This window comes from Acipenser ruthenus, chromosome 50 (genome assembly GCF_902713425.1).
Source record: "Acipenser ruthenus chromosome 50, fAciRut3.2 maternal haplotype, whole genome shotgun sequence".
Classification (NCBI taxonomy): domain Eukaryota; kingdom Metazoa; phylum Chordata; class Actinopteri; order Acipenseriformes; family Acipenseridae; genus Acipenser; species Acipenser ruthenus.
Window position 1 is genome coordinate 5,267,283 of NC_081238.1, and position 24,629 is coordinate 5,291,911.

General features: G+C 36.4%; 1 protein-coding gene across 2 annotated transcripts; it reads left to right on the forward strand.

Moving 5' to 3' along the window:
* Window positions 1–530: 530 nt before the first annotated feature.
* On the forward strand, window positions 531–21,680 carry LOC131721977 (zinc finger protein 570-like). 2 transcript variants are annotated; one of them, XM_059015431.1, is made up of 3 exons: window positions 532–654; window positions 15,170–15,238; window positions 16,356–21,680. In XM_059015431.1, exon 3 carries the CDS (start codon window positions 16,386–16,388, stop codon window positions 17,358–17,360), a length of 975 nt encoding a protein of 324 aa, XP_058871414.1. In that variant the 5' UTR covers window positions 532–654; window positions 15,170–15,238; window positions 16,356–16,385; the 3' UTR covers window positions 17,361–21,680. The 2 variants fall into 2 exon arrangements, with proteins under 2 accessions (XP_058871412.1, XP_058871414.1); XM_059015429.1 differs by lacking the exon at window positions 15,170–15,238 and having other exon boundaries at window positions 531–654.
* The last annotated feature ends 2,949 nt before the right edge of the window (window positions 21,681–24,629 follow it).

A 24,629-nucleotide genomic window follows, 5' to 3' on the forward strand; every position in this document is an offset into this window, starting at 1 on the left:
ATAAATTTTAAATTAATCAAAAAGTTATCTTCCTCTGTGTTCCATATCTCAAAATTAATATTTCAAGTGCTTAGTTTTTTCTAGTTCTCACAGTGTTTTGTTTTTTTATGACATCGTGGATCTTCTTCAGTGTTATACTGAATTTTAGAATGCCCTGAAGAAGGGGGCTGTTGAGAGCCGAGGACTTCTGGAGATTTCCTCAAATTAGAAATGAGATTTTTTCTCCCCCCAGTGCTGTTAACAGTAGTCTAGTTAGCTTAATGAAATTCACTTTACAAATGAAAGCACAGGTAATTCAATTTCAAAGTGTGGTGTCATCTTTATTTTCTGTACCCCCAGTGTGTCTACATTACATAAAAAGTAGTGTTGCTATTACAGTGACGTAAATCTTAAGCAAGTAACTTTATTTTCTGTACCCCCAGTGTGTCTACATTACATCGCACCCCACTTTCTATATGTATATAAACTATATTTTGGCTCTGGATAAGGACTTTTATTTTGATACCTTGCCTGCGCTGAGCCGTTTTGAAACCGGAAGTAATTGTCTTATTGTTATTGTTGCAAGCTTCACGGAACTTGCCAACTCAACCGGAACTTCCGTTGTTTGAGCTGTTTGGAGAAAAAAACAAGAGAAAGTAGGAGAGAAAGAGAGCGGTGAGTTATTGGAATTGAATTCACTACTCCCGCTAGAAACCCTGTGAGTGGTACAGGGGTGTGTAATGTGTTTATATTATATAGAGGACGGCAAGTTTGATGCGAGACTCGAGCAGACACTCTGAGTGCTCTTTGAAACAGACTGACTTCGGATCGTATTTGTATTCATGTTGGGTTAATCAGAGATGACTATCGGCGGCCCGTATGTAGCAATACATGAGATTTTAATTGCACTGTGTTCATACCGCTCTGTGCCAGTGGTGTCCCGTTTGAACTGTATTCTGTTAAACTGTCGGGTGTCCTGCATCGGCGTGTTTAATAATAATCACAACACAATGACCTCTGCTTTCTCATACGATCGCAATGTGCTGTGTGTCATGTAGCGTCACTAGATTTCCACACAGGTAGACTGTGACTTGTTTTCTTCAATTCATTGAGCTGTAGCGATCCTGAAGCTAAAATAACTGTAGGTCTATATAATAACACGAGCATCATTTAAAAGTTAAACATCTGGTGTATTTATTGCAGATCAAAACGACTAATAGTTTTCTTTCTGTTGTCATCTGACCAAAACGTGTTAAACAGTTTATAAGAAAAAGATCAGCGTTTACTATTTAAACACGTGATATAAGGTATAAGATATCCACTTGCCTTACTCACACTGACAATTATGAATAACCCAGGCTCCTATCTTAATATATGTGCTATATTAATTCTAACTCTATATTGCTATGGATTGCATTGTGTTCAAGTAAACTGGACTATTTAAATGCGTATGTATACAGTATGTTAATCTATATCATCTCCCATTCGCACAAAACACACACATACAAATGTAATATAACTTGTAGGATTTTGCTTTTATTTAACAGTGAACACAATCAATCAATTAGATATTAATAACCATTTCTGTTTCATGAAATCAAAGATAAAAATTAAAAGTAATTCAGTCCAAACATACTTGACAAAATTGAGCCCTTCTGATTTGTGTTTATGGCAAAACCAAAAATAAATAAATAAATACTGGTTTGCATTATTTCTATAACTTTAAATATATAATGTTTCTCATAATATCTACAGTAAATGTGTTATAAAGTTTCTCATAATATCTGCAGTAAATGTGTTATAATGTTTCTCATAATATCTGCAGTAAATGTGTTATTTTTTAGACATGACACAAAGGTGCTCCAAGTACTCAGACACAGAGTGCTTTTTAAACGTTAGTAAAATGTCAATACGCAAATATGTACCTTATATAAAGTGTCTGAGTCATAAGATGTGAAACACTGAAATGTGGGTTATTTTTCTCTATATTCTCTGTCAGTTGGCAGATTTTTATTTTTTACAATTAAAAATGAGCATCATATATGGTGTATATATGGCAGCATTAATGTAAGTTTGTGTTTAGGGTATTCTACATGCTGTGATATAAATTCCTAATGACTAGATGTTAAACACATGAAATGCATGAATGAATATTATATAGATCAGGACTCCAGACAAACTGCTTCCTTGGGAGCCAATGGGCCAACAATTGGTGCCAAATCCAATTATTATTATTATTATTATTATTATTTATTAGCAGACACCCTTATCCAGGGCGACTTACAATTGTTACAAGAGATCACATTATTTTTACACACAATTACCCATTTATTGGGTTTCTACTGGAGCAAACTAGGTAAAATAGCTTGCTCAAGGGTACAGCAGCAGTGTCTCCACCTGGAATTGAACCCATGACATTCTGGTTAAGAGTCCAGAGTCCTAACCACTACTCCACACTGCTGCTGCCCTCAATTGCTGGAGCCACTTAAGGAGCAAGTTGGTTGCCATCATATTCAACTGCTTAAAATACAACAACTTGCTCAGACACTAAAGTGATATAAAACAGTAACTTCATGTCTGTACTCACTTGTTTGTTGCCTCAATCTGCTGAATGGTTAATCTATGCATTTTTAACATCCATCTACAGAATGTATTATTATTATTATTATTATTATTATTATTATTATTATTATTATTATTATTATTATTATTATTAATAATAATAAACTCAGTACAAAAGTAGCAATATTTATATAACACAATATGGCAAGTTAAACTAATAAGTCACAAATTATACACCCAGGAGTGTACTGAAGTTAGATAGCTGCTTAAAAAAATACCAAGAGTGAGAGGATGGCTATTTAAATAACCACTCAATAGCCTATATTGAAATGGTTTAATTAGTCTTAGCAATTATTTTCCAACGTGTCCCAGTTTTGAGCTTTGGAAATCTGGTCACCCTATATATGTAATGCCAAAATATTCAATTAAATCTTTCTCAGATTTCACTTAGATTTCATGTAAAGTAAGCCAAGATATCTTTTTCTTCTAATCTCATTTTTCTCTAGTAAAAACCCAACTGTGTAAATGGGTAATTGTATGTAAAAATAATGTGATAACTTGGATAAGGGCGTCTGCTAAGAAATAAATAATAATAATAATAATATAGCCATCATACACAGACAGGTCTACACCCCTGTATGTAACACAGACAGACATATTAAAGTTAATGTTTCTTTTTTTTGCCATCACAAATATATTAGTCACTGTTTTTTTATGTGAATTAAGTGTGCTTTCAATTTATCTTTTGATCACATCAGCTCAGCTGCAGGAAAAGTAAAACGGCTGATTGGAGCATCTCGTTTGTCATGCACTGCCATTAGACATCAATTTTCATCTTGGCAAATGAGTAATAATTTACTAGGGATGTAAATCTCGTTTAGTAAAAAAAAATCCATATAAACTATTTGATTTCTGTCGGTTAACCGTTTAACCATATTTACCGTCCCAAGAAATACCCTTGAAATAAATACCCTTGAAATAAATACCCTTGAAATAAATACCCTTTCCACATACTGTATATTTAGTCTTTGTCATGCCTTGACATTTGTTTACTAAACATAAAAAGTGTCAACTTAAGAGCACAAATCCCCTTTAATTGCATCACGATTGTATCACATTGCTGATAGTATCTCCTTCATAGTTAAAATTGATCCACTGCAGGGGACACTGCACTGCACTGTGACCCCCTAGTTCTAGCAATAAAAATGACTGAGTAATATTTGTTACAGCCAACAGTAAAACAAAAAAAATCTAAATGCTGCACTGCCACGGTTTACGCAATCGTACCACAAGGACAGCTTCTTGATCCAGCTTTCGATTTAGTCAGTAAGAGAAAAGACAAATATATTTTGTCCTTGGAGTGATGTGTTAAGAATATTTAAGCGATCAAAAATATCTGCCAGGAAATCGTTTTGAACTCCCTTCACAACAAAAATCACAGCGACTACAGAAATGCATCCCGCTGACATGGCAAGTTGGTTGCTAGGTAACCAGTTCAGAACTTTCAGACAAAGGCATTATGGCAAGGGACTCATTGGGAGTACAATTGATTAAAAAGTGGCAATAATAATAATCAGGTCTTGAATTTCATTTTTGTGTGCTGGGGGGATTTCCCCCCTATGCTGCAGCCAACAGGGAGGATTCCAAAATTTTAGAGGAATGGCAAAAGAAAAGGCACTTCTGCATATAAAAAAAACTACATATATTTTACTGCATCATCATTCACACTGGTGTTGCTTTAAAATAAGCTGCTTTCAGGAGACCTAACAGCTGTTCATCACTGAGACAGAGCACTCTCCATTGCTTTGCCATTGCCTGACGTGAAGTTTTTGCAGTAGAAAAAAAGGTGCTTTTCTTTTTAACCAGTGCTCCATTTCTTTACTTTAACTTTTTCACTGTTTTCATTTCTGTACAGTATGTGTAACAAGGCGAGGAGTCCTGTACGTACGTATTTATTTGTTTATTTTTAGAACCGCGTTTCCCCCTGTCTAGCTGCTATGGAGCAATAGGCTCAAAACAAAACCTAAGCTGTGAACTCTGTCACATGTTGAGAGGCTCAACTTCAGGCGATCGTAGTTCCAGCTACGAATAAGTAATACACACAGTGAATACGTCTTTGGAAAGTCCAGTCTGTACTTCTAAACAAGCCATGTACTTCTAAACAAACCATGTAGGTGGATTGTACAGTGTCTGAGTAATAAGTGCGTAACCTTTGTTGCACTGGTGCCCCAAAATGAATGGGGCTGAGTTTTAAGAGTTAAAGCAAAACGACACCTAGATAGACTTAATATCGTCTTTTTTTAAACGGTTTACTTACTGCAGTGTACTGAGTTTCTATAATCCTAAAGATAGCGGCCGAGAATCACATACGAGAGAATAAAGTCTTGCGGTACTTAAATTTCCAGCACTACTTTTATTTATTTATTTATTTATTTATTTATTTATTTATTTATTTATTTGTTTATTTGTTTTAAACAGAACTGCTCAGACTGAGGGTCATAGTAGTCACTGACACTTCCTTATTGTTGAAGCTGACACCCTGGGATCCTTCAAGAAGCTGCTTGATGAGATTCTGGGATCAATAAGCTACTAACAACCAAATGAGGAAGATGGGCTGAATGGGTTCTCCTCTCGTTTGTAAACTTTCTTATGTTCTTATTGTTGTAGCATTTCAGGCATTTGAAATTTGGTGAAAATACATTAGCTTGGTGTCTTAAAATATCTCTGAGGGATTTTCCAGTACTGAAAGTTGCAGATATGCGGGAGCAACTTGGAAAATGCGCGATTCCAGCAATCCCGAAATTCAAGCCCTGATAATACATTAACGTACCTGCTGCTTCAACTAAAATATTTTTTTTTAAAAATTTTACATCACAGGTATTCAACACATAACTTTGTTTTGACCGCTCCATCTTTGCACTCCTGCCTTTTCAATTTTGACGACAACTGCTGTGCTCCCCAAATTAACACCGGAAATCGACAGCTTGAGACTAGTTTGATGGATGTTTTCAGTTAATTAATCATGCCTAACCGACATCATGTGTTGCCAATTAATAAAAAAAAAGTTCCAGGCAGAGGAGTTGCAGAGTTCAGAGGCAGTGCGTAACGAGCACGCGTTTTGTTGGATATTTACTTTTAAAACAATTTGTATTATATGTTAACTGTTACGTAAAAATGATATGCATTTGTTTATCGGTTAACTGTTTAACCTATTGCATCCCTGTTATTTTTTTTTAAAATGTAAAGGAAACCTGTTCTGCCTGCAAATAAAGCTGAGAAATTTAGTACATTTTTCTTGGTTGCTTGATACACATTGTTAAGATTTCAGTAAGATTTCGTCTTTTGACCTGTCCTTTTAAGGTTTAATATATGCTATGTTTACTTAAAACTTAAAACGTGTTAATTTAATTATGTTGTTTTATTAATATTTACTGGATATACTGAGCTACTTGAAATTTGCAAATCAATAACACCAATATACTGATAGCACATGCATTTCGAAAATGTTCATTATTTAAACATTTTAGTATCGTGTCAGTCCCAAAGCACGTAGTCACTGTGTAGGCTACATATATAGGCCTAATAGTCATATACCATAGTTAAGGGCATGGATTGTCAACATAGCTGTTCATGATAATAAGAACATAAGAACATAAGGAAGTTTACAAACGAGAGGAGGCCATTCAGCCCATCTTGCTCGTTTGGTTGTTAGTAGCTTATTGATCCCAGAATCTCATCAAGCAGCTTCTTGAAGGATCCCAGGGTGTCAGCTTCAACATCATTACTGGGGAGTTGGTTCCAGACCCTCACAATTCTCTGTGTAAAAAAGTGCCTCCTATCTTCTGTTCTGAATGCCCCTTTATCTAATCTCCATTTGTGACCCCTGGTCCTTGTTTCTTTTTTCAGGTCAAAAAAGTCCCCTGGGTCGACATTGTCTATACCTTTTAGGATTTTGAATGTTTGAATCAGATCGCCGTGTAGTCTTCTTTGTTCAAGACTCAAAGATAGATTCAATTCTTTTAGCCTGTCTGCATACGACATGCCTTTTAAACCCGGGATAATTCTGGTTGCTCTTCTTTGCACTCTTTCTAGAGCAGCAATATCCTTTTTGTAACGAGGTGACCAGAACTGACCACAATATTCTAGGTGAGGTCTTACTAATGCATTGTAAAGTTTTAACATTATAATAAATATTGGCATATTGCGATATTAGCTAGTATTTATCAGTAGCCTATAACTAAGTCTACATATAGATCTGGAGTTACCCGTAGGGTTGTTTCTTGTGGAGTGTCTTCCGCCCTTTGTTTTTGTTCTTCGTTCGAAAGTGCTTCAAATTCTGTCTTGTGTTTTGCCTGTAAATGTCTCCTTAAATTGCTGGTATTGCCATGATTGGTACTCACTTTATTGGAGCAAAATACTACAAAACGACACTTTTAGCCCTAGTTGAGGGAGGCGTTGTGTTAGGTGCACTGGCAGCCATTTTCGAGAATGACTTGACTGGAATTAAATATATGTATATATATGTATATATATATATATATATATAGATAGATAGATAGATAGATAGATATATATATATAGTTTAGGTGCGGTAAACCACACACCTCTCCCAGCAAAACAATATCTGTGTGGTGGAATAACCATGTGCACGAACGAGGGTGGATGATGCACACATTCATTTTAATCCAATCAATATTGATTAAGAAAAATAAACTAAATATGAATCAATGGAAAGACAAACAATGAAAACAAGTCAGGGATGCTGGGAAGTGAAAGGGGAGAAAACAACAGGCAAGTCTTCCAAAAGAGGCAGGTGATTTGGGTCATGGGAAAATTATAACTTAGAAAAGATGAACATTATAAAATTTGAGGCAAGTTTATTGCAATGATGGATTAGAAATTATATATATATATATATATATATATATATATATATTTATATATATATATATATATATATATTTACTGCTTTTTTATTTATTTTTGAATCAACAAACTTTAAATGAAACCTTATAATGTAACACACACAAGCAGCTTTGTTTAGATTATTGATGATTCATCAAACTGCCACTGTTCAATCTGTTTTGACCAAGTTAGTTAGCTGCATTTACTTACTCGGCCACAACGTGCTCCTGCAATACAAGCTTACTGTATGGAGTGTATTTTAATGATAAAAACGTGATTTAAGAGTATACTAGAATGTGCATACCTGAGCTTCGCTATACAGGGATGGGTGATACTCTCGTGGGTGGGTGAAGAGGTTGGATGTATTCCCACCTCTAGCTGTTTAACCCGAATCCTGCATGCTCTGCACACTGGTTTTCCGCCCTCAATTACAAATCGCTCTTCATTTTTTTTCATAGTCAAAATATCCGCAGATGGATAATTTTATCCGTTTTGCAGTGAAAGAGGTCACTTTCGTTACTTGTACGCGTTTGTTTACTATCCAACATTTTAGTTTTACATGTTTAGTATACACACAACTGTTTCCTCTGCTGAACAGTTTAAATGGAAAATTAAGTAGAGACAGAAACTCGTGAACTACTTTCGCATACCTTGGTAAATCGTGAACTCAGTAACCATGGTATAGAAAAATGGTTGCAGTTTCAAAAACGTGGCAATCTATACCACAGTATACCGTGACATCCCTAGCTGGAGATTACATTTTTAAGTTGTCTGTAAAACCTAAATAATAAATTACTCTGAAAAACCAATTTAAGGAAAACTAAAGGCTAGAAAAATGTAAATATGATTCCAAATAAGTTGTAGTTGCAAACCTTTTCTGATCTTTGATACATTTTAAATTGTTAGGTACAAATGTATTACCATGACAGCAGTTTTATTCTAAATTATTTTGTAAAACCATACTTAGTTACCCTAATGAATGTAATTAAAGGGAATTTATTTTGTACAAAATATTAAACATTTTAACGAAATATTCTTTGTCATGTGGTGTATACTGTTGTTCCACTAAATCACAAATAGCTGGAGATAGGGATGTCACGGTATTACATTTTGACAGAGTATACTGTTATTTCTCATTTACATTTTTTAAATTGTCTGTAAAAGCGAAATAATAAATCCCTCTGAAAAACAATTTAAGGAAAAATAAAGGCTTAGAGAAGGATGCATACGATTCAGGTAATGCATCTTTGACATTGTCTCGAGCACTTAAAATAAAAAGATTGCACAGCTCCAAAATATATGCACATATATGGTTCTTCATCTGAACGACAGCCACTTCACTGGGTGGCCCGCCTGGCTGAAAATGCCTGGGGAGAACCCTGGTCTGGAGCCCTGCTTAAGAAGCATCACATCTTGCATATTTTCTATGAATTTAAATCTATAATGTTTATCATAATTAATACAGTAAATGCGTTATTTTGCAGACACGGCACAAAGGTACTCTAGTGTTTTTTAAACGTTAAAATGGCAGTACATAAATATGTAACTTATTTAAAAAGTGTAGGATTCATAAGATGTGAAACACTGTTTGTATGTGCTAGACTTCCACAATACAGTTTTCAGGAACTTGCGTGACTCTGTAGAAATCTACCCGGAGTGTTTTTCTATCAACAGAGCTAACGTAGTGAGAGAAAAAACATTTATCAAAGTATAATGTAAAACTTGTTGTCCCGGACATCAGGCGATATGAATTGCACACCCATGAGAAGAGTTGCCAGATGTGTAAATGTAGACAACAGCACAAATGCTCCGCTCCATTTCTGATGGCAAAATGAAACCTTAATTGGCACAGAATGACCACCTTGAAGTAGAAACTGTCAGAATCTCCCAGTACTCTTTCTATTGATATACAGTGCCTTGCATAAGTATTCACCCCCCTTGGACTTTTCCACATTTTGTAGTGTTACAACCTGGAATTAAAATGGATTTAATTAGGATTTTTTGTCACTGATCTACACAAAATAGTCCATAATGTCGAAGTGGGGAAAAAAACTACATATTTTTCAAAATTATTTCCAAATAAAAAACTGAAAAGTCTTGATTGCATAAGTATTCACCCCCTTTGCTGTGACACCCCTAAATAAGCTCTGGTGCAACCAATTGCCTTCAGAAGTCACATAATTAGTTGAATGGAGATCCACCTGTGTGCCATTAAAGTGACACATGATCTCAGATTAAATACACCTGTTTCTGGAAGGCCCCAGAGTTTGTTAGAGAGCATATCTAAACAAACAGCATCATGAAGACCAAGGAGCTATCAAAACAAGTCCGGGATAAAGTTCTGGAGAAGCACCAATCAGGGTTGGGTTATAAAAAAATATCCCAATCTTTGAACATCCCCCGGAGCACCGTTAAATCCATTATTAAAAAATGGAAAGAATATGGCACAACTGCGACTCTGCCTAGAGAAGGCCGTCCACCAAAACTCAGTGACCAGGTAAGGAGGGCATTAGTCAGAGAAGCAACCAAGAGGTCAATGGCAACTCTGAAGGAGCTGGAGAGATCCACAGCTGAGATGGGAGAAACCGTCCATGGGACAACTATAACCCGGACGCTTCACAAAGCTGGGCTTTATGGAAGAGTTGCGAGAAGAAAGCCATTGCTGAAAAAACCCATATCATATCCTGTTTGGATTTTGCCAAAAGGCACGTGGGAGACACAGCAAACCTGTGGAAAAAGGTTCTCTGGTCTGATGAGACCAAAATTGAACTTTTTGGCCTTAGCGCAAAACACTATGTGTGGCGCAAAGCCAACACTGCTCATCACCCTGAGAACACCATCCCCACGGTGAAGCATGATGGTGGCAGCATCATGTTATGGGGATGCTTTTTATCAGCAGGGACTGGGAAACTGGTCAAGATTGAGGGCAAGATGGACAGAGCCAAATACAGGGAAATTCTAGAGGAAAACCTGTTTCAGTCTGCAAGAGACCAGGGACTGGGGCGGAGGTTCACCTTCCAGCAGGACAATGACCCTAAACATACAGCCAAAGTTACACTGGAGTGGTTTAAAAACAAGAACCTGAATGTCTTAGAATGTCCCAGTCAAAGCCCAGACATCAATCTGATTGAGAATCTGTGGCAAGATTTGAAAATTGCTGTTCACCAACGGTCCCCATGCCAAGAAGAATGGGCAGAAATTGCAGGATCCAGATGTGCAAAGCTGGTAGAGCCAAAAAGACTCACAGCTATAATTGCTGCCAAGGGTGCTTCTACCAAGTATTGACTCAGGGGTGAATACTTATGCAACCTACAAATGTCTTTTTTTGTTTAATTAAATTTTGTGTCACAATAAAAAATATTTTGCACCTTCAAAGTGTTAAGTATGTTGTGTAAATCAAATTTATTTAGTATATATATATATATATATATATATATATATACTACCGGTCAAAAGTTTTAGAACACCTCCATTTTTCCAGTTTTTATTGAAATGCTTCATGGCCCAGGCAAGCCTCTTTTTCTTATTTTGCCATCTTAGCAATGGCTTTCTTACTGCCACTCGACCTGTCAAACCTGCAGCTCGAAGTCTTCTCTTCACAGTTGAAACTGAGACTTGCTTACTTCGACCAGTGTTAAGCTGTGCTTGAAGCTGTTGTCCTGTGAGCTGCCTATCACGCAAGTTGTTGACTCTCAGAAACTTGTCTTCTGATTCTGTTGTGGCTTTGGGTCTGCCAGACCTCTTCCTGTCAGAGTTTCCTCCAGTTTCCAAGTGCCTTTTGATGGTGTAGGAAACTGTACTCGCTGACACCTTGGCTTTCTTTGCAATTTCTCTAAAGGAAAGACCTACACTTTTAAGAGTTATAATGGTCTGTCTGTCTTCCTTTGTTAATTGCCTTTTTCTCGCCATTATGAGAGCAATATACTACTTCCTGCAGTACAATACTGTCCAAATAATACTTAAGAAGGTGTAGTAACACAGTCTGTTCCAACACTGCTTTTATACAGACAGAGGGTTTGTAAGTAATCAACAAAAGTTGGGACACCTGTAGGAATTGTTAGCATCAACTTTCAAGGCTTAATTTACTTCCATTGCTGCAGAACAGCTGTAAGTTGTTAACCCATTACTTGTTCCCTGAAAAAGGCCTTTTTGTATGACTCTGAAATGTACATTATTTTTCAGTTTTTGTTAACCTAAACTTTTTTTTTTAACCTCTGGCAGTTTACCGCTTACCTTTGTACCATTTCAGGTTATTCACTGGACTTGAACTGCTTAAATTTCAATACAACCTGGAAAAATGGGGGTGTTCTAAAACTTTTGACCGGTAGTGTGTGTGTGTGTATATATATATATATATATATATATATATATATATATATATATATATATATATATATATATATATATATTATATATGTACTCTGAGCACACTCTTAAATGCAGGGGAGACGTTTAAGGAGGACAGAGATGTTTTAAACTCCTGTAAGTGGTTTTGCTCATGCACTGGGCATGCTATGTGTCCAGACAACTTTTTAATATTCAAGAAAATCACACAGAATCATTTCATTTGAAGTTTTAACGAGTAGTAGTAATGCCCTTTCGGTTTTTGCTTGTGTTAAAAATTTGATTGCTTGGTTGCGCAGACCACCGTAATTAATAATTATTTAATTAATTAACAGCATTAATACTTCAATACAGTAATACAGATATGGTTAATTATATGCCTAGCCCTTAGGCTATGCATGCATAAAGCTAAAAACACCCACAGCTAATTTCTAGAACATTCAATATATCACTCTCTACAGCTAAAATATAAATCTTATACCTTATAGCAATGCATTCAAACCAAAAGAGATATGAAATTCAAATATATGCTTACCTTCCAGTATATGGAAGAGTAGTGTAGGATATATGGAAAATAGGAACTGTCTTCAACAGGCAGAGGCTTCTGAACAGCAATCAGTTTTTCAGAGACCCTCAGAGCACGGACCATGTCAGCTTGCAAGATCAAGATCAATGGTATTGAATGGGGTCTTGCTCTGAGCTTATATAGGATTTTCCCTCCATTGAATACATCAGGAGTCCCAATTAAATCTGATCATCAATCTGCCTTGACAGTTCCTATCTTTCACTCAATGATACATTCTAGAAGGATCCGGTCAACTCCCCTCAAAACTAATTGGAGACGATTTCGTTCAAAAAATATTGGAACGTGATTTGGCTCCCTTTTTCTTAACCCCTCCTTTCTCTAAAAAGTCAGGTGAAACAAAGTTCACAGGATCCCTACAATACAATGCAATACAATACACGTTTATATGTGTATTAAGACATGTTGTTTTTTATATATCTAACATCACCTTTCTGTGTGATTATATTAACCGGAGCCTACTATATTCCTTCTGAGTAACATATCTCATCACCTTTTCAGTTTGGTTTACTTTCATATACAGATATGTTAACAAAGTGTGGAACAAAAATACTGTAGGGGTTTATGACAAGCCTTTGAATAAGCATACAGGAGTTAGTTCAGTCATTTCTATTTGAATTTAAGCTATATAGAAACCTGTTAAATAAAATAGCGTTATATTAACTTGTACCATGCTTGGTCTAAAACTGACCTCTCTTTGTTTCTAAAAGTTGCCTGCTTAAGCAGGTTTCCACACACCTTGTTTACTTGCCAAGCCTAGTGTTTTTAATTAATAGGAAACTCCACTGTAAGCACTTTTCCAAATTCACTGCATTGTCATTTTTGGCTCGTAAACATTATCCTAATTAAAATGACTACCTATGTGATAAGGACTGATACCGTAGATGACTTTTCTATTTTAATCAAATACTCATTCGGCTGCCAAGTATTCATTCATTTCTATGATGTCATGAAGAGGGTTAACTTTGGAAAGACCTTGGATTCAAAATTGCTGACAACCAGTGAATCTCATTTTTTAACGAGCCAACACAGAATCCTGCTTTGAGGTGCCAAAGGCCAAGCCTTATCATTTGAAGGTCTAATGCCCTTCCGGAATTATACTGTGTGTCTGAGACAAACATTTACAGAAAAAATGCAGACCTTAATATTATTTATTTCGCTCTTAAACTCTACAGCTTTCCCTGCAAACAAGTACCTCTGTTTATTACTGCAGTACAATCTTTATATAAACTAAACATGTGTATTCTTTGGTTTAATTGATAATGTTCAACCAAACAAAAAGTCTTTTGGACATTCCAAATATTGGTTTAATTGAGATTGCAATATCCAAAAGACCCTCTGCGTAGCTGGAGAAACTGAACTAATTCTTAAATTGATTAAATGAAATTAACATTATTGCAAACGTGTCAACAATATGGCTGCAATAATGTCAACGCCATGCTTCTGTTATGATAAACTTTTACTATGTTCTTTCAACAGTTTATCTTTAAATGGCTTTCAAAAAATACTTCAGTATAACAGTTACTCCTAGAAATTGTAATATTATTTTACTCCATTGATAAATCTTTCAAGATTTTAATGGAAGCTCCAGTTATTTATATCTAAATACAGGTTAGCATTAATATACCAGCATGCCATGGTGCTACAGCGACAACTAAGTCTGACCTTCTTCACTGTTCATGCAAAATCCAGTCAAAGCCTGTTTTAAGACAACCGTTTCGCCAATTTTAAGGTTGATTAATATGAAACACTATCGTAAGCATTTTTCAATACTCATCATTTCAAACCAATATCTAACTTAACGTATTAACACGTCCTACGCTTTCCATCTCTTCCTGCCAGGTTCTAATTCATTTCTGTTATAGATAGAAAATGATTATTGTAAGATAAACTCCTGTCCTATAAATACCGAAAGGTATTTCTGTTCGTTAATATTAATGAGATCACTCATTATAGAGAGGATCTTAAAGAAAAAGGGCTTGTAACCAGGAGGTCCCCGGTTCAAATTCCACCTCAGCCACTGACTCATTGTGTGACCCTGAGCAAGTCACTTAACCTCCTTATGCTCCGTCTTTCGGGTGAGACATAATTGTAAGTGACTCTGCAGCTGATGCATAGTTCACACACCCTAGTCTCTGTAAGTCGCCTTGGATAAAGGCGTCTGCTAAATAAACAAATAATAATAATCTTAGCTGTTAAATTGCTGACCATCAGAAAAAATCCCTGCTTCATCGGCCAACACCAATGAATCATCTTCAACACTGCCTGTACCACAAGCAGGTGAGAACAAGGTTACAACATTAGTTTGTATTCCTTTAGTAAGTTTACTGTTAGAGTTACAGTCTATACTATTTTTTATTTTATTGTTTTGCTCTTTTAAATACAACATTCTAATAGCTGTAATTTAAGATTTACTTCTAATTCAGGGGTTCCTTTTAGATCAAGTCTTTATACTTTTTCCAAATAAGATACATGACTGCCCATTTATTTAAACTATACCTTTGTTTAGCTCTCAGAAAGAGCAGCAGTTTTAAGACTTTAAATTGTTGATTCAAGTATTCTGTTTTCGTTACTTTAGAATACTTGCTTTTAAAATCAGAGACTGTCTTTAAGTCAGGCTCACTCCTTTCTTTAAATAAGACACTTGACTGTGAGTATGCTCTCACTGGTTATCCTGTATACTCATTTTCTTTTTTCCATTACAAGTTTTTTTATTACTTTTCTACTTTAAACATCTACACTAACAGAACATGTATATGTTTATTTCAAAGTATGTTTTTTTCTTTTTTTACTCAGCTCAGCAGTTTTATCCAGAAAGTTAGATACCAAGGTCTGGCACCTAAATCAAAAAGTTGCCTACTTCTGGTAAGGGCCTGCCAAAAGCTGGTCAGACCGACCTTTCTCTGCATGCTTTTTCACACTGTACATAAATAACTGCTACTTAATATTTTCTACCGAGTATACAGGTCTATTTGAAACAAACTACATACAGTATTACTATGATTATTGACCTAAGAGTATATCGTATTCCTTCAATCAATACTTATTTGTTTAGCCCATTCAATTAATGTCTAACAAATCAGCCCGTTCCCAGCAAAATTCGAGCTCTGCGCTAGGCTCAGCTCAGATCGGTTCTGCAAACACCACAACAGGCCTTTTCATCCAATTCTTCACATCGCAGGTGTGGGCCACCAGGGTCTTAACTTGATACCTGCAAGACACTTGTATACGTTTGGCAGGAACACCTTCTTCACATTCTAGCTTACCCAAATGAACCCATGTGACTGGATGACCACTGTCACAACCAACACATTCAATTCTCTTTACATCCTGTGGGTCTACATTCAAGTATGAAAATGACATGCCTTCAGGACTATTACATTCAAACAGAATTCAACAGTGTCTGACTAAGTGACTAGAGGCTGGGCAAGATTTGGACAATGGTCCTGGCTCTATCACTGTTCTCCTGATACATTTCATGTTGCTCACAGAGGGTAATTTTAGGAGGCACTCCCTCCATCCAAAATACAGGAGTGGGCCAGAATTCACTATTGTTCATATAATTTGGTTTCCAAACTAGTTTCTCTTGCACATTATCAGTGGCTCCATAAAATAACCATTTACCCTGGCAACTGAGGCCTGCCATGCAACGGGTCCCAGTGATTTATAGCACAAAAGATCTGACACAAATGACAGGCTTGCTGTTGATTTAAACACTTCCGCCTCTGTGTTCTGGGAGGGGAAATGTCTTCACACAAGGGGTGGTTGATATGATGTCATCGGGCACGCACTGCAGTTCAGGGTGCTATGCACGCACATACAGGGCCACAGCCAGCCTAGGACTGTGCTCAAGTGTAAACGGGCTCAAATGATAAGAATCTTTGAATCTGATTGAACCTAAGCTAGTTCAGGTCCGAGTTGTAAGTGTAAACACACCAATAGAGAACAGATCACAATACTTAATTTAATTTTCTGTTTTCAGGTCTGCCTTGGTGAAAGTCAAGGAACAAAGATGGAGGCTGTTTACATTAAACAAGAAGAGGTTCTGGAATTGATACCTGTCTGCATTAAACAGATGCCTGAACTGGAGCCTGTCCACATTAAAGAAGAGACTGAACTGCAGCTTGTCCACATTAAACAAGAGGAGACTGAACTGGAGCCTGTCCACATTAAACAAGAGACTGAACTGGAGCCTGTCCACATTAAACAAGAGACTGAACTGGAGCCTGTCAACATTAAAGAAGAGACTGAACTGCAGCTTGTCCACATTAAACAAGAGGAGACTGAACTGGAGCCTGTCCACATTAAACAAGAGACTGAACTGGAGCCTGTCCACATTAAACAAGAGACTGAACTGGAGCGTGTCCACATTAAAGAGGAAGAGACTGAACTGGAGCCTGTCTACATTAAAGAGGAAGAGACTGAACTGGAGCCTGTCCACATTAATGAGGAGTCTACTGACTTGTTGTTTAAGGATTCAGAAAACATATTGTGGCCAAAGACATCACATCACTGTACTGAATGTGGGAAGAACTTCAGTCAGTTAGGAAACCTAAAAACACACCAGCGAATTCACACTGGAGAAAAGCCGTATCACTGTACTGAATGTGGGGAGAGCTTCAGTCGTTTAGGAAGCCTAAAAACACACAAGCGAATTCACACTGGAGAGAAGCCATATCACTGTACTGAATGTGAGAAGAGCTTCACTCACTTACAAAACCTAAAAAGACACCAGAGAATTCACACTGGAGAGGAGCCGTATCGCTGTACTGAATGTGGGAAAAGCTTCAGTCAGTCAGGAAACCTAAAAACACACCAACGAATTCACACTGGAGAGAAGCCGTATCACTGTATTGAATGTGGGGAGAGGTTCAGTGTGTCAGGAAACCTAAAAACACACCAACAAATTCACACTGGAGCCAGCTTCCCTCCCTCCCAGTCCCTCGCCTCTCCACCCTGTTTGTTTGTGTGTGTGGTGATAATTTAATGATACAATAATTGTAACATTAAACTCTAAGCTGTTTCATGACAAGTAAACATGTATTTGGATCTTAAGACACGCCTTTAGCTTTGTATAAATAATATTTTACAATAAGTGATCTAGGGTGTTACCACATTCATATTCAAGTGCAATCAAATATTACACTGAACATATGAATATATATGTTACAGTAATCATCGAATTCTGGCTATAAATATGATTGATTCATTCAGCATATGATTTAAGGTTTAGACAATATTCAACTTTGATTCAAGTCAGTGTTATCTCATATCAGTGCTTGTGTTAACATACAAAAACAAAGTGACAAATCTCATTGAAAGCAATTACCTTCTTTTGTTTAAAAAGTTAAGTAGATTGTGTTAGATTTGTAACAGTTTGTTATAGGTGTATATTATGCTCGATTTAGACAGAATTAATCCTACAATCGATTTATGTACCATGGAAATTCATGTTATTTATTTACCAGTCCTTTATAGGTGGAGAAAGTTGAAAGAGTCTCACAGTGAGGAATTACTGTATATAATGTTCTCCTCGTGGTTAAGTTCAATTTAGAAACCTGAGATCTGAAGTGCAGTCCTTTCCATTCAGGAGTTTTTGATGAAAAGCAAGGTGGCTTTTTCTTCAGGACTCCATATCCCACGATGGAACAAAGCCACTCATCAAATGGTTTCCTCTTCCTGTGTTCTTCAATGAGGTTTGTTCCCAGTGATGCAGCAAGAAAGCGCTAACGAGAACAGATTTAAAAAGCATGTAGTAAAGGGAGAGTCTCTGCTGTAATGTGGAGAATTCCTTATAAAGATATCTTTGAATATTTAGTATAACAAAAGATTTATTAATATCGAAGAGCTGCTGACCAGTATAAAGTAATTGTATATAAAGAAGGTAGAGTCTCTACAGTAATACAAAAGTAAAAATGTCTTTGAGCAAAACATTCAGTTTTAATGGCTTACCAAAACAGTTTACATACTTGACTACTGCTCATTTGAAGTCATCAAAAAAATCTCTATTTGTTTAAAAACATGGTCATAAGACAGACAAACAAACAAACAACGTGTTCTGACACAAAACGTGTCTTCATCAGGTTCACATTAATTGTGAATTAGAGGTTGGCTTTACATTTATATGAATCAATTTAACAATTAGTTAAATATGTTAAGCATGTCTAAATGAGAATTTACTTAGTCAATAAAACATTTAATAATCATATATAGACGTGCTCAAATTTGTTGGTACCCCTCCACAAAAAACGAAGAATGCACAATTTTCTCTGAAATAACTTGAAACTGACAAAAGTAATTGGCATCCACCATTGTTTATTCCATATTTAAGAAATCAGACTTTGCTTTTGATTTTTTATTCAACATAATATTGTAAATAATAAAACAAATGAAAATGGCATGGACAAAAATGATGGGACAAATAACCTAATATTTTGTTGCACAATCACTGCAATCAAACGTTTTCTGTAGCTCTCAATGAGACTTCTGCATCTGTTAACAGATAGTTTGGCCCACTCTTCCTGAGCAAACTGCTCCAGCTGTCTCAGGTTTGATGGGTGCCTTCTCCAGGCTGCAAGTTTGGCTCTTTCCATAGATGTTCGATAGGATTCAGATCAGGACTCATAGAAGGCCACTTCAGAATAGTCCAATGTTTTGTTGTTATCCATTCTTGGGTGCTTTTAGCTGTGTGTTTTGGGTCATTATCCTGTTGGAGGACCCATGACCTGTGACTGAGACAGAGCTTTCTGACACTGGGCAGTACGTTTCACTCCAGAATGCCTTGATAGTCTTAAGATTTCATTGTGCCCTGCACAGATTCAAGGCACTCTGTGCCAGGCGCAGCAAAGCAGCCCCAAAACATAACTGAGCCTCCTCCATGTTTCACTGTAGGTATGGTGTTCTTTTCTTTGAAAGCTTCATTTTTTCGTCTGTGAACATAGAGCTGATGTGACTTGCCAAAAAGCTCCAGTTTTGACTCATCTGTCCAAAGGACATTCTCCCAGAAGGATTGTGGCTTATCAATATGCATTTTAGCAAATTCCAGTCTGGCTTTTTTATGTTTCTCTTTCTGGAAGAAGTGGGTCTTCTTCCATGGAGCCCACTTTCGCTCAAAAAGCAACGGATGGTGCGATCAGAAACTGACGTACCTTCACCATGGAGTTCAGCTTGTATCTCTTTGGCAGTTATCCTTTGTTCTTTTTCTACCATTCGCACTATCCTTCTGTTCAATCTGGGGTCGATTTTCCTTTTGCGGCCGCGCCCAGTGAGGTTGGCTACAGTTCCATGGACCTTAAACTTCTTAATAATATTTGCAACTGTTGTCACAGGAACATCAAGCTGCTTGGAGATGGTCTTGTAGTCTTTACCTTTACCATGCTTGTCTATTATTTTCTTTCTGATCTCCTCAGACAACTCTCTCCTTTGCTTTCTCTGGTCCATGTTCAGTGTGGTGCACACAATGATACCAAATAGCACAGTGACTACTTTTCTCCATTTAAATAGGCTAAATGACTGATTACAAGATTGGAGACGTGTGATACTAATTAAATAAACTAATTAGTTTGAAATATCACTATAATCCAATTATTTATTATCTTTTCTAAGGGGTACCAACAAATGTTTCCAGGCCATTTTAGAATATCTTTGTAGAATAAGCAATAATTCATCTCTTTTCACAGCTTCTTTGCTTTATTCTATGACATACCAAAGGCATGCAAGTATACATGATAAAATAGCTTTTAATTTCATCACTTTTCAGGAGGAATGAAGCATTATTTCAATGAGCTGTAAGGGTACCAACAAATTTGAGCACGTCTGTATATATATATATATATATATATATATAAATGATATAAAACATCAATCAACAATTTCAATGTTAACAAGTTAATTGCACTTTAACAATCAAATGACAAGTCGTCTTTAATAATTTAAGCGATTACACATCTTTTACAGTATACCGATCAGTTAGGCAATCAATTAATCTAGTTATTTCAGAAGCAATTAAAAAAAATTATATGAAGAGTATACTATTTAATTAGACAAACTTGTTATTAATAGGTTCATCATCCCAAACTTCACAGATAACTTGTCATTTGTATAGTCAATCATGTGTGGTCTACAACCATCAATGTAGAAATGGAATACTGACATAAACCCTTTGCGGTCCATTTATTCAGTGTGTCTCAGGCACGTTGGTTCCAATTTATTTTCACACGCTCAGTTTATTTTAGACACGCTGTTTAAAAGTATTTTTTTCACAGTAAAACAGGTTTAAAAGGCACTGCATATCAACAGGACACCAGTCTCCAGCCCCGCCCTATCCTTTGTTCTCTGTATTTTTCACATACCTCTTCAAAGTCGTGCATACCGATAAATCATCTAGTTTTATCACCAAAGTCATTATTTTATTACTATAAACATCTCAAAAAGCTCTGCAAATGTCTGTGATATTCTTTGAGCGCTGGATGCAGAAGCAGCTATCTTGTTTGTTTATGTCCGTGTTATCTCTGAGGTGCCGGGGCTTGTGTATTGCTCAAATCTGCCCCTTTTTTTTGGCTTCTCTCAGCTCCTGTCTGTCTCACTCAACCATTGAATGGTTTTCTCTGCTTTTTCCAGAGAAAAACGACTAGAGACCTGTGTTTTACGTCTTTTTTTATGGTGTCAGATGGGGTCCGGCATCAGACCGGAAAGGGAAAATTGTAATGTCGGACCTGGTCCGACATAGGACCACAAAAGGTTAACAACAGTAACATTAGCAAGAGGTCACCAAATATATGAACAGTTCACATTATCAGTAATCGTACCAAAACTCAATTCATTTTATACATTAATCAATTTCAATTAACAGTTATACATTAAACACTCCTATAAATAAACAACTATAACTACTTTAATTTAGTTCAAGATCTTCTTAGTGATGATTTCGAGATAAGGAACTGAGATCCAGGGTTTCGTTTAACCCATATGGTTCCATTGATTTTAAGGCAAAAACCCAAAAAAGACTTCTCAAAAGATGTTTAATTATGTTACCTCCTCTTTAAGGGATTGTTTCTTTTGATTCCATTTTTTATAATGTTGAGCTATGGTGTAATCCATGTTATTGTGTCGAATTGCAGCTTTATGTTCACCAATCTGTATTTTCAAATTCCTTTTTGTTTGTTCTATATAGGCCAATTCGCACAGGCATATGTAAATAACAGCATGTAAATAACATCAGTAGTATTACAGTTAATGAATCCTTTAATGGTGCATTTTTTACCTGAATGTGGATGATTAAAATGTTTGTGTTTATATGTATTTGAACGAGCACTTTGGTTTTAAGTAACTTCTGTATTATTTTGTTTATTTCTTTGTGTATTTTAGCATACTTTCAGATTTAGTACCAGCAAAGTCTTTTTATTCGTTTGAAATAAGATTTTTTCTTCAAGATGTCGTTTTCTTGTTGTCCAGTAGCTGTGTTTTAGTTCCATAAAGTTGAAATGTTACAGCAATGTTGTTGAGCCTTTTCAGTCCAATTGTACACACTTAAATGTTTTTGTGTAGCTTTTCCAAGAGACAGTTTCTTTCTTAAGACATTTTCATTTTCTGAGTCAGATTTTCTTTTGAGAGAGTTTTTCATTTGAGAGTATGAAATACCATCATGCAGGTATTTTTATAACACTGCACATGGGCAGGACATGGTCAAAATGATCATATCACGGAATAGTTCTTATTAGCATATTTCTCAAAATCATTTCAATAATTGGCTGTTTTGGATGTTGTCAGCATTACATCATAAATTCACTCCCATCTTCATTTGGACAAAGAGTCATAAATCTTACAAAATGCATTCTGTTAAAAAATACTTAATCACATTTCTATTTTCCTGATGTGTTTTCACACAATGCAGTACCAAAATAAGTTATGTACGTACAATAATTACACTATGTAACACAATTTTTGTTCCTGGGTAGTAAGTGTTATTTCCTAATTGCTTATGCCTCAAAAGTATAGAAAATGGCTATTATTCCCCACAAACTTTGCTTTTGTGACCAGGACAGTGATATTTTGAAATTTACCTATTTCCAATGAGAAAACGGGCGAATTTGTGTCTTTTCGTTCACATAAAGTCAGAAAAAAACAACATATGAATCCAAATTAACATGTATTTATACTAAAATAGTACAAAAATGACTACAAAAGATTTAGAAGTGAGTAGTTTTTCGAGATTTACGATTATACTGTAAATCACTTTCACAAATCAGCCCCCAAATGTAGTCTCCCATCATGTTCTCGTTATACTGTCCTTGGTAGCGGCGTTCAAAGTCCAGTATATACTGGTGGAAGCGCTCGCCTTGCTCCTCCGAGTATGCTCCAAGCTGCCATTTTGTTTTTTATTAGTTACAAAACCACTGCCAAAAAATGAGTGACATTCCACCTATTTCCTTTAGTATATTTGGGGATGAAACTCCAGATAACTGGCACAACACCAACTTTCTGAGTGAAGACAGCAGCCCATCTGAAAAAAATAAATAAATAAAATAAATGCACCAGCAAGAGTAGACACATCACAGTAGATGAGGAACAGCCAAACGAAATAGAAGAAAACAAAGATTGAAAAAACACACAAAAAACTACATCCTGGGCTGGTTAATGGACATTCATTTTATGGAAATAAGTCAAAAAATCTCAACAACATTAAGAGAATTTTATGCTAGTGCAAGAAGTTCAACTAAGGACCAGTATTCAGTCTCCAGTTTTATAACGCTGAGCTGGACTAAATACATATTTTAACAATAGGTGTTTGAACATCTTTGCTGACAGTGAGTTTAAAACCAGCAGTAATGTATTCCTGTCAGTCAGGAAAACACTTAGAAAAGCAGGTGAAGACAAGGCCAGACACCACCCCCTGAATTACCGGCCTGGATTTGAAGTGTCTGCAGGAAACTGAGGTACTGTCCCCTGACACCATGGTCGACTTGACGCATTACATCTGGTTCGATCGTCAACTTAATCTGGCACGACTTGGATGCGAGCGTGTCCGACAACTAACAAGAACATATTTTGAGATCCAAAAGGATGAAAACGTACTAGAGTATGTGTGCCTCGCATATAACGAGTTTACAATCTCACTTCAAGATCCGGCTTCAGTCTCCATTGCAGCTGCTCCCTTCACTCCTAGTGTCATTTGAATCTCCGACCATCATTACTGCTTGTGCTCAGTCCTCTAGTTTCTAGTGAGATGGCGCTTTCGATGCAGAAATTCACAATAAACAAACACGTGCAATTTATTTTTTAATAAGCGAACAATTAATATTATTATTATTTATTTCTTAGCAGGCGACCTTATCCAGGGTGACTTACAATTGTTACAAGATATCACATCATTTTTACATACAATTACCCATTTATACTGTTGAGTTTTTACTGGAGCAATCTAGGTAAAGTACCTTGCTCAAGGGTACAGTAGCAGTGTCCCGATGATATGTACCACTTCTGTCGTGGTATATCATGGGAACCACATGGCCCATCGTTTATACCTTACACACACACACACACATACAGTGCCTATAGAAAGTCTACACCCCCTTGAACTTTTTTCACAATTTGTTGTGTCAGTGCCTCAGAGTTTCATGCATTTAAATGAGGATTTATTTTCACTTATCTGCATACCATAATCCACATTGTTAAGGGGAAAAAAGTTTTTATTGAGAAAAAAATATATATTAAAAATACAAAACTGAAAGATCATAATTGGATAAGTCTCCACCCACCTGAGTTAATACTTGGTGGGAGCACCTTTGGTAGAAATTACAGCTGTGAGTCTGTTGGGATAGGTCTCTACCAACTTTGCACACCTAGATTTGGCAATATTTGACCATTCTTCTTTACAAAACTCTGTCAAGTTCCTTGGGGAGTGTTGATGGACAGCAATCTTCAAGTCATGCCGCAAATTTTCGATTGGATTTAGGTCGGGGCTCTGATTGGGCCACTCAAGGACAATTACCTTTTTGTTCCTTAGCCACTCCAGTGTAGATTTGGCTGTGTGCTTTGGGTCGCTGTCATGCTGAAAGGTGAACTTCCGTCCCAGTTTTAGCTTTCTTGCAGAGGGCAGCAGGTTTTCCTCAAGGTCTTCTCTGTACTTTGCTCCTTTCATTTTCCCTTTTATACTGACAAGTGCCCCAGTCCCTGCCGATGATAAACATCCCCATAACATGATGCTGCCACCACAATGCTTCACAGTAGGGATGGTGTTCTTTGGGTGATGCACTGT

Coding starts and splice junctions, on each gene's coding strand:
- LOC131721977 (XM_059015429.1), top strand. CDS start 16,386: ATGGAGGCTGTTTACATTAAACAAGAAGAGGTTCTGGAATTGATACCT.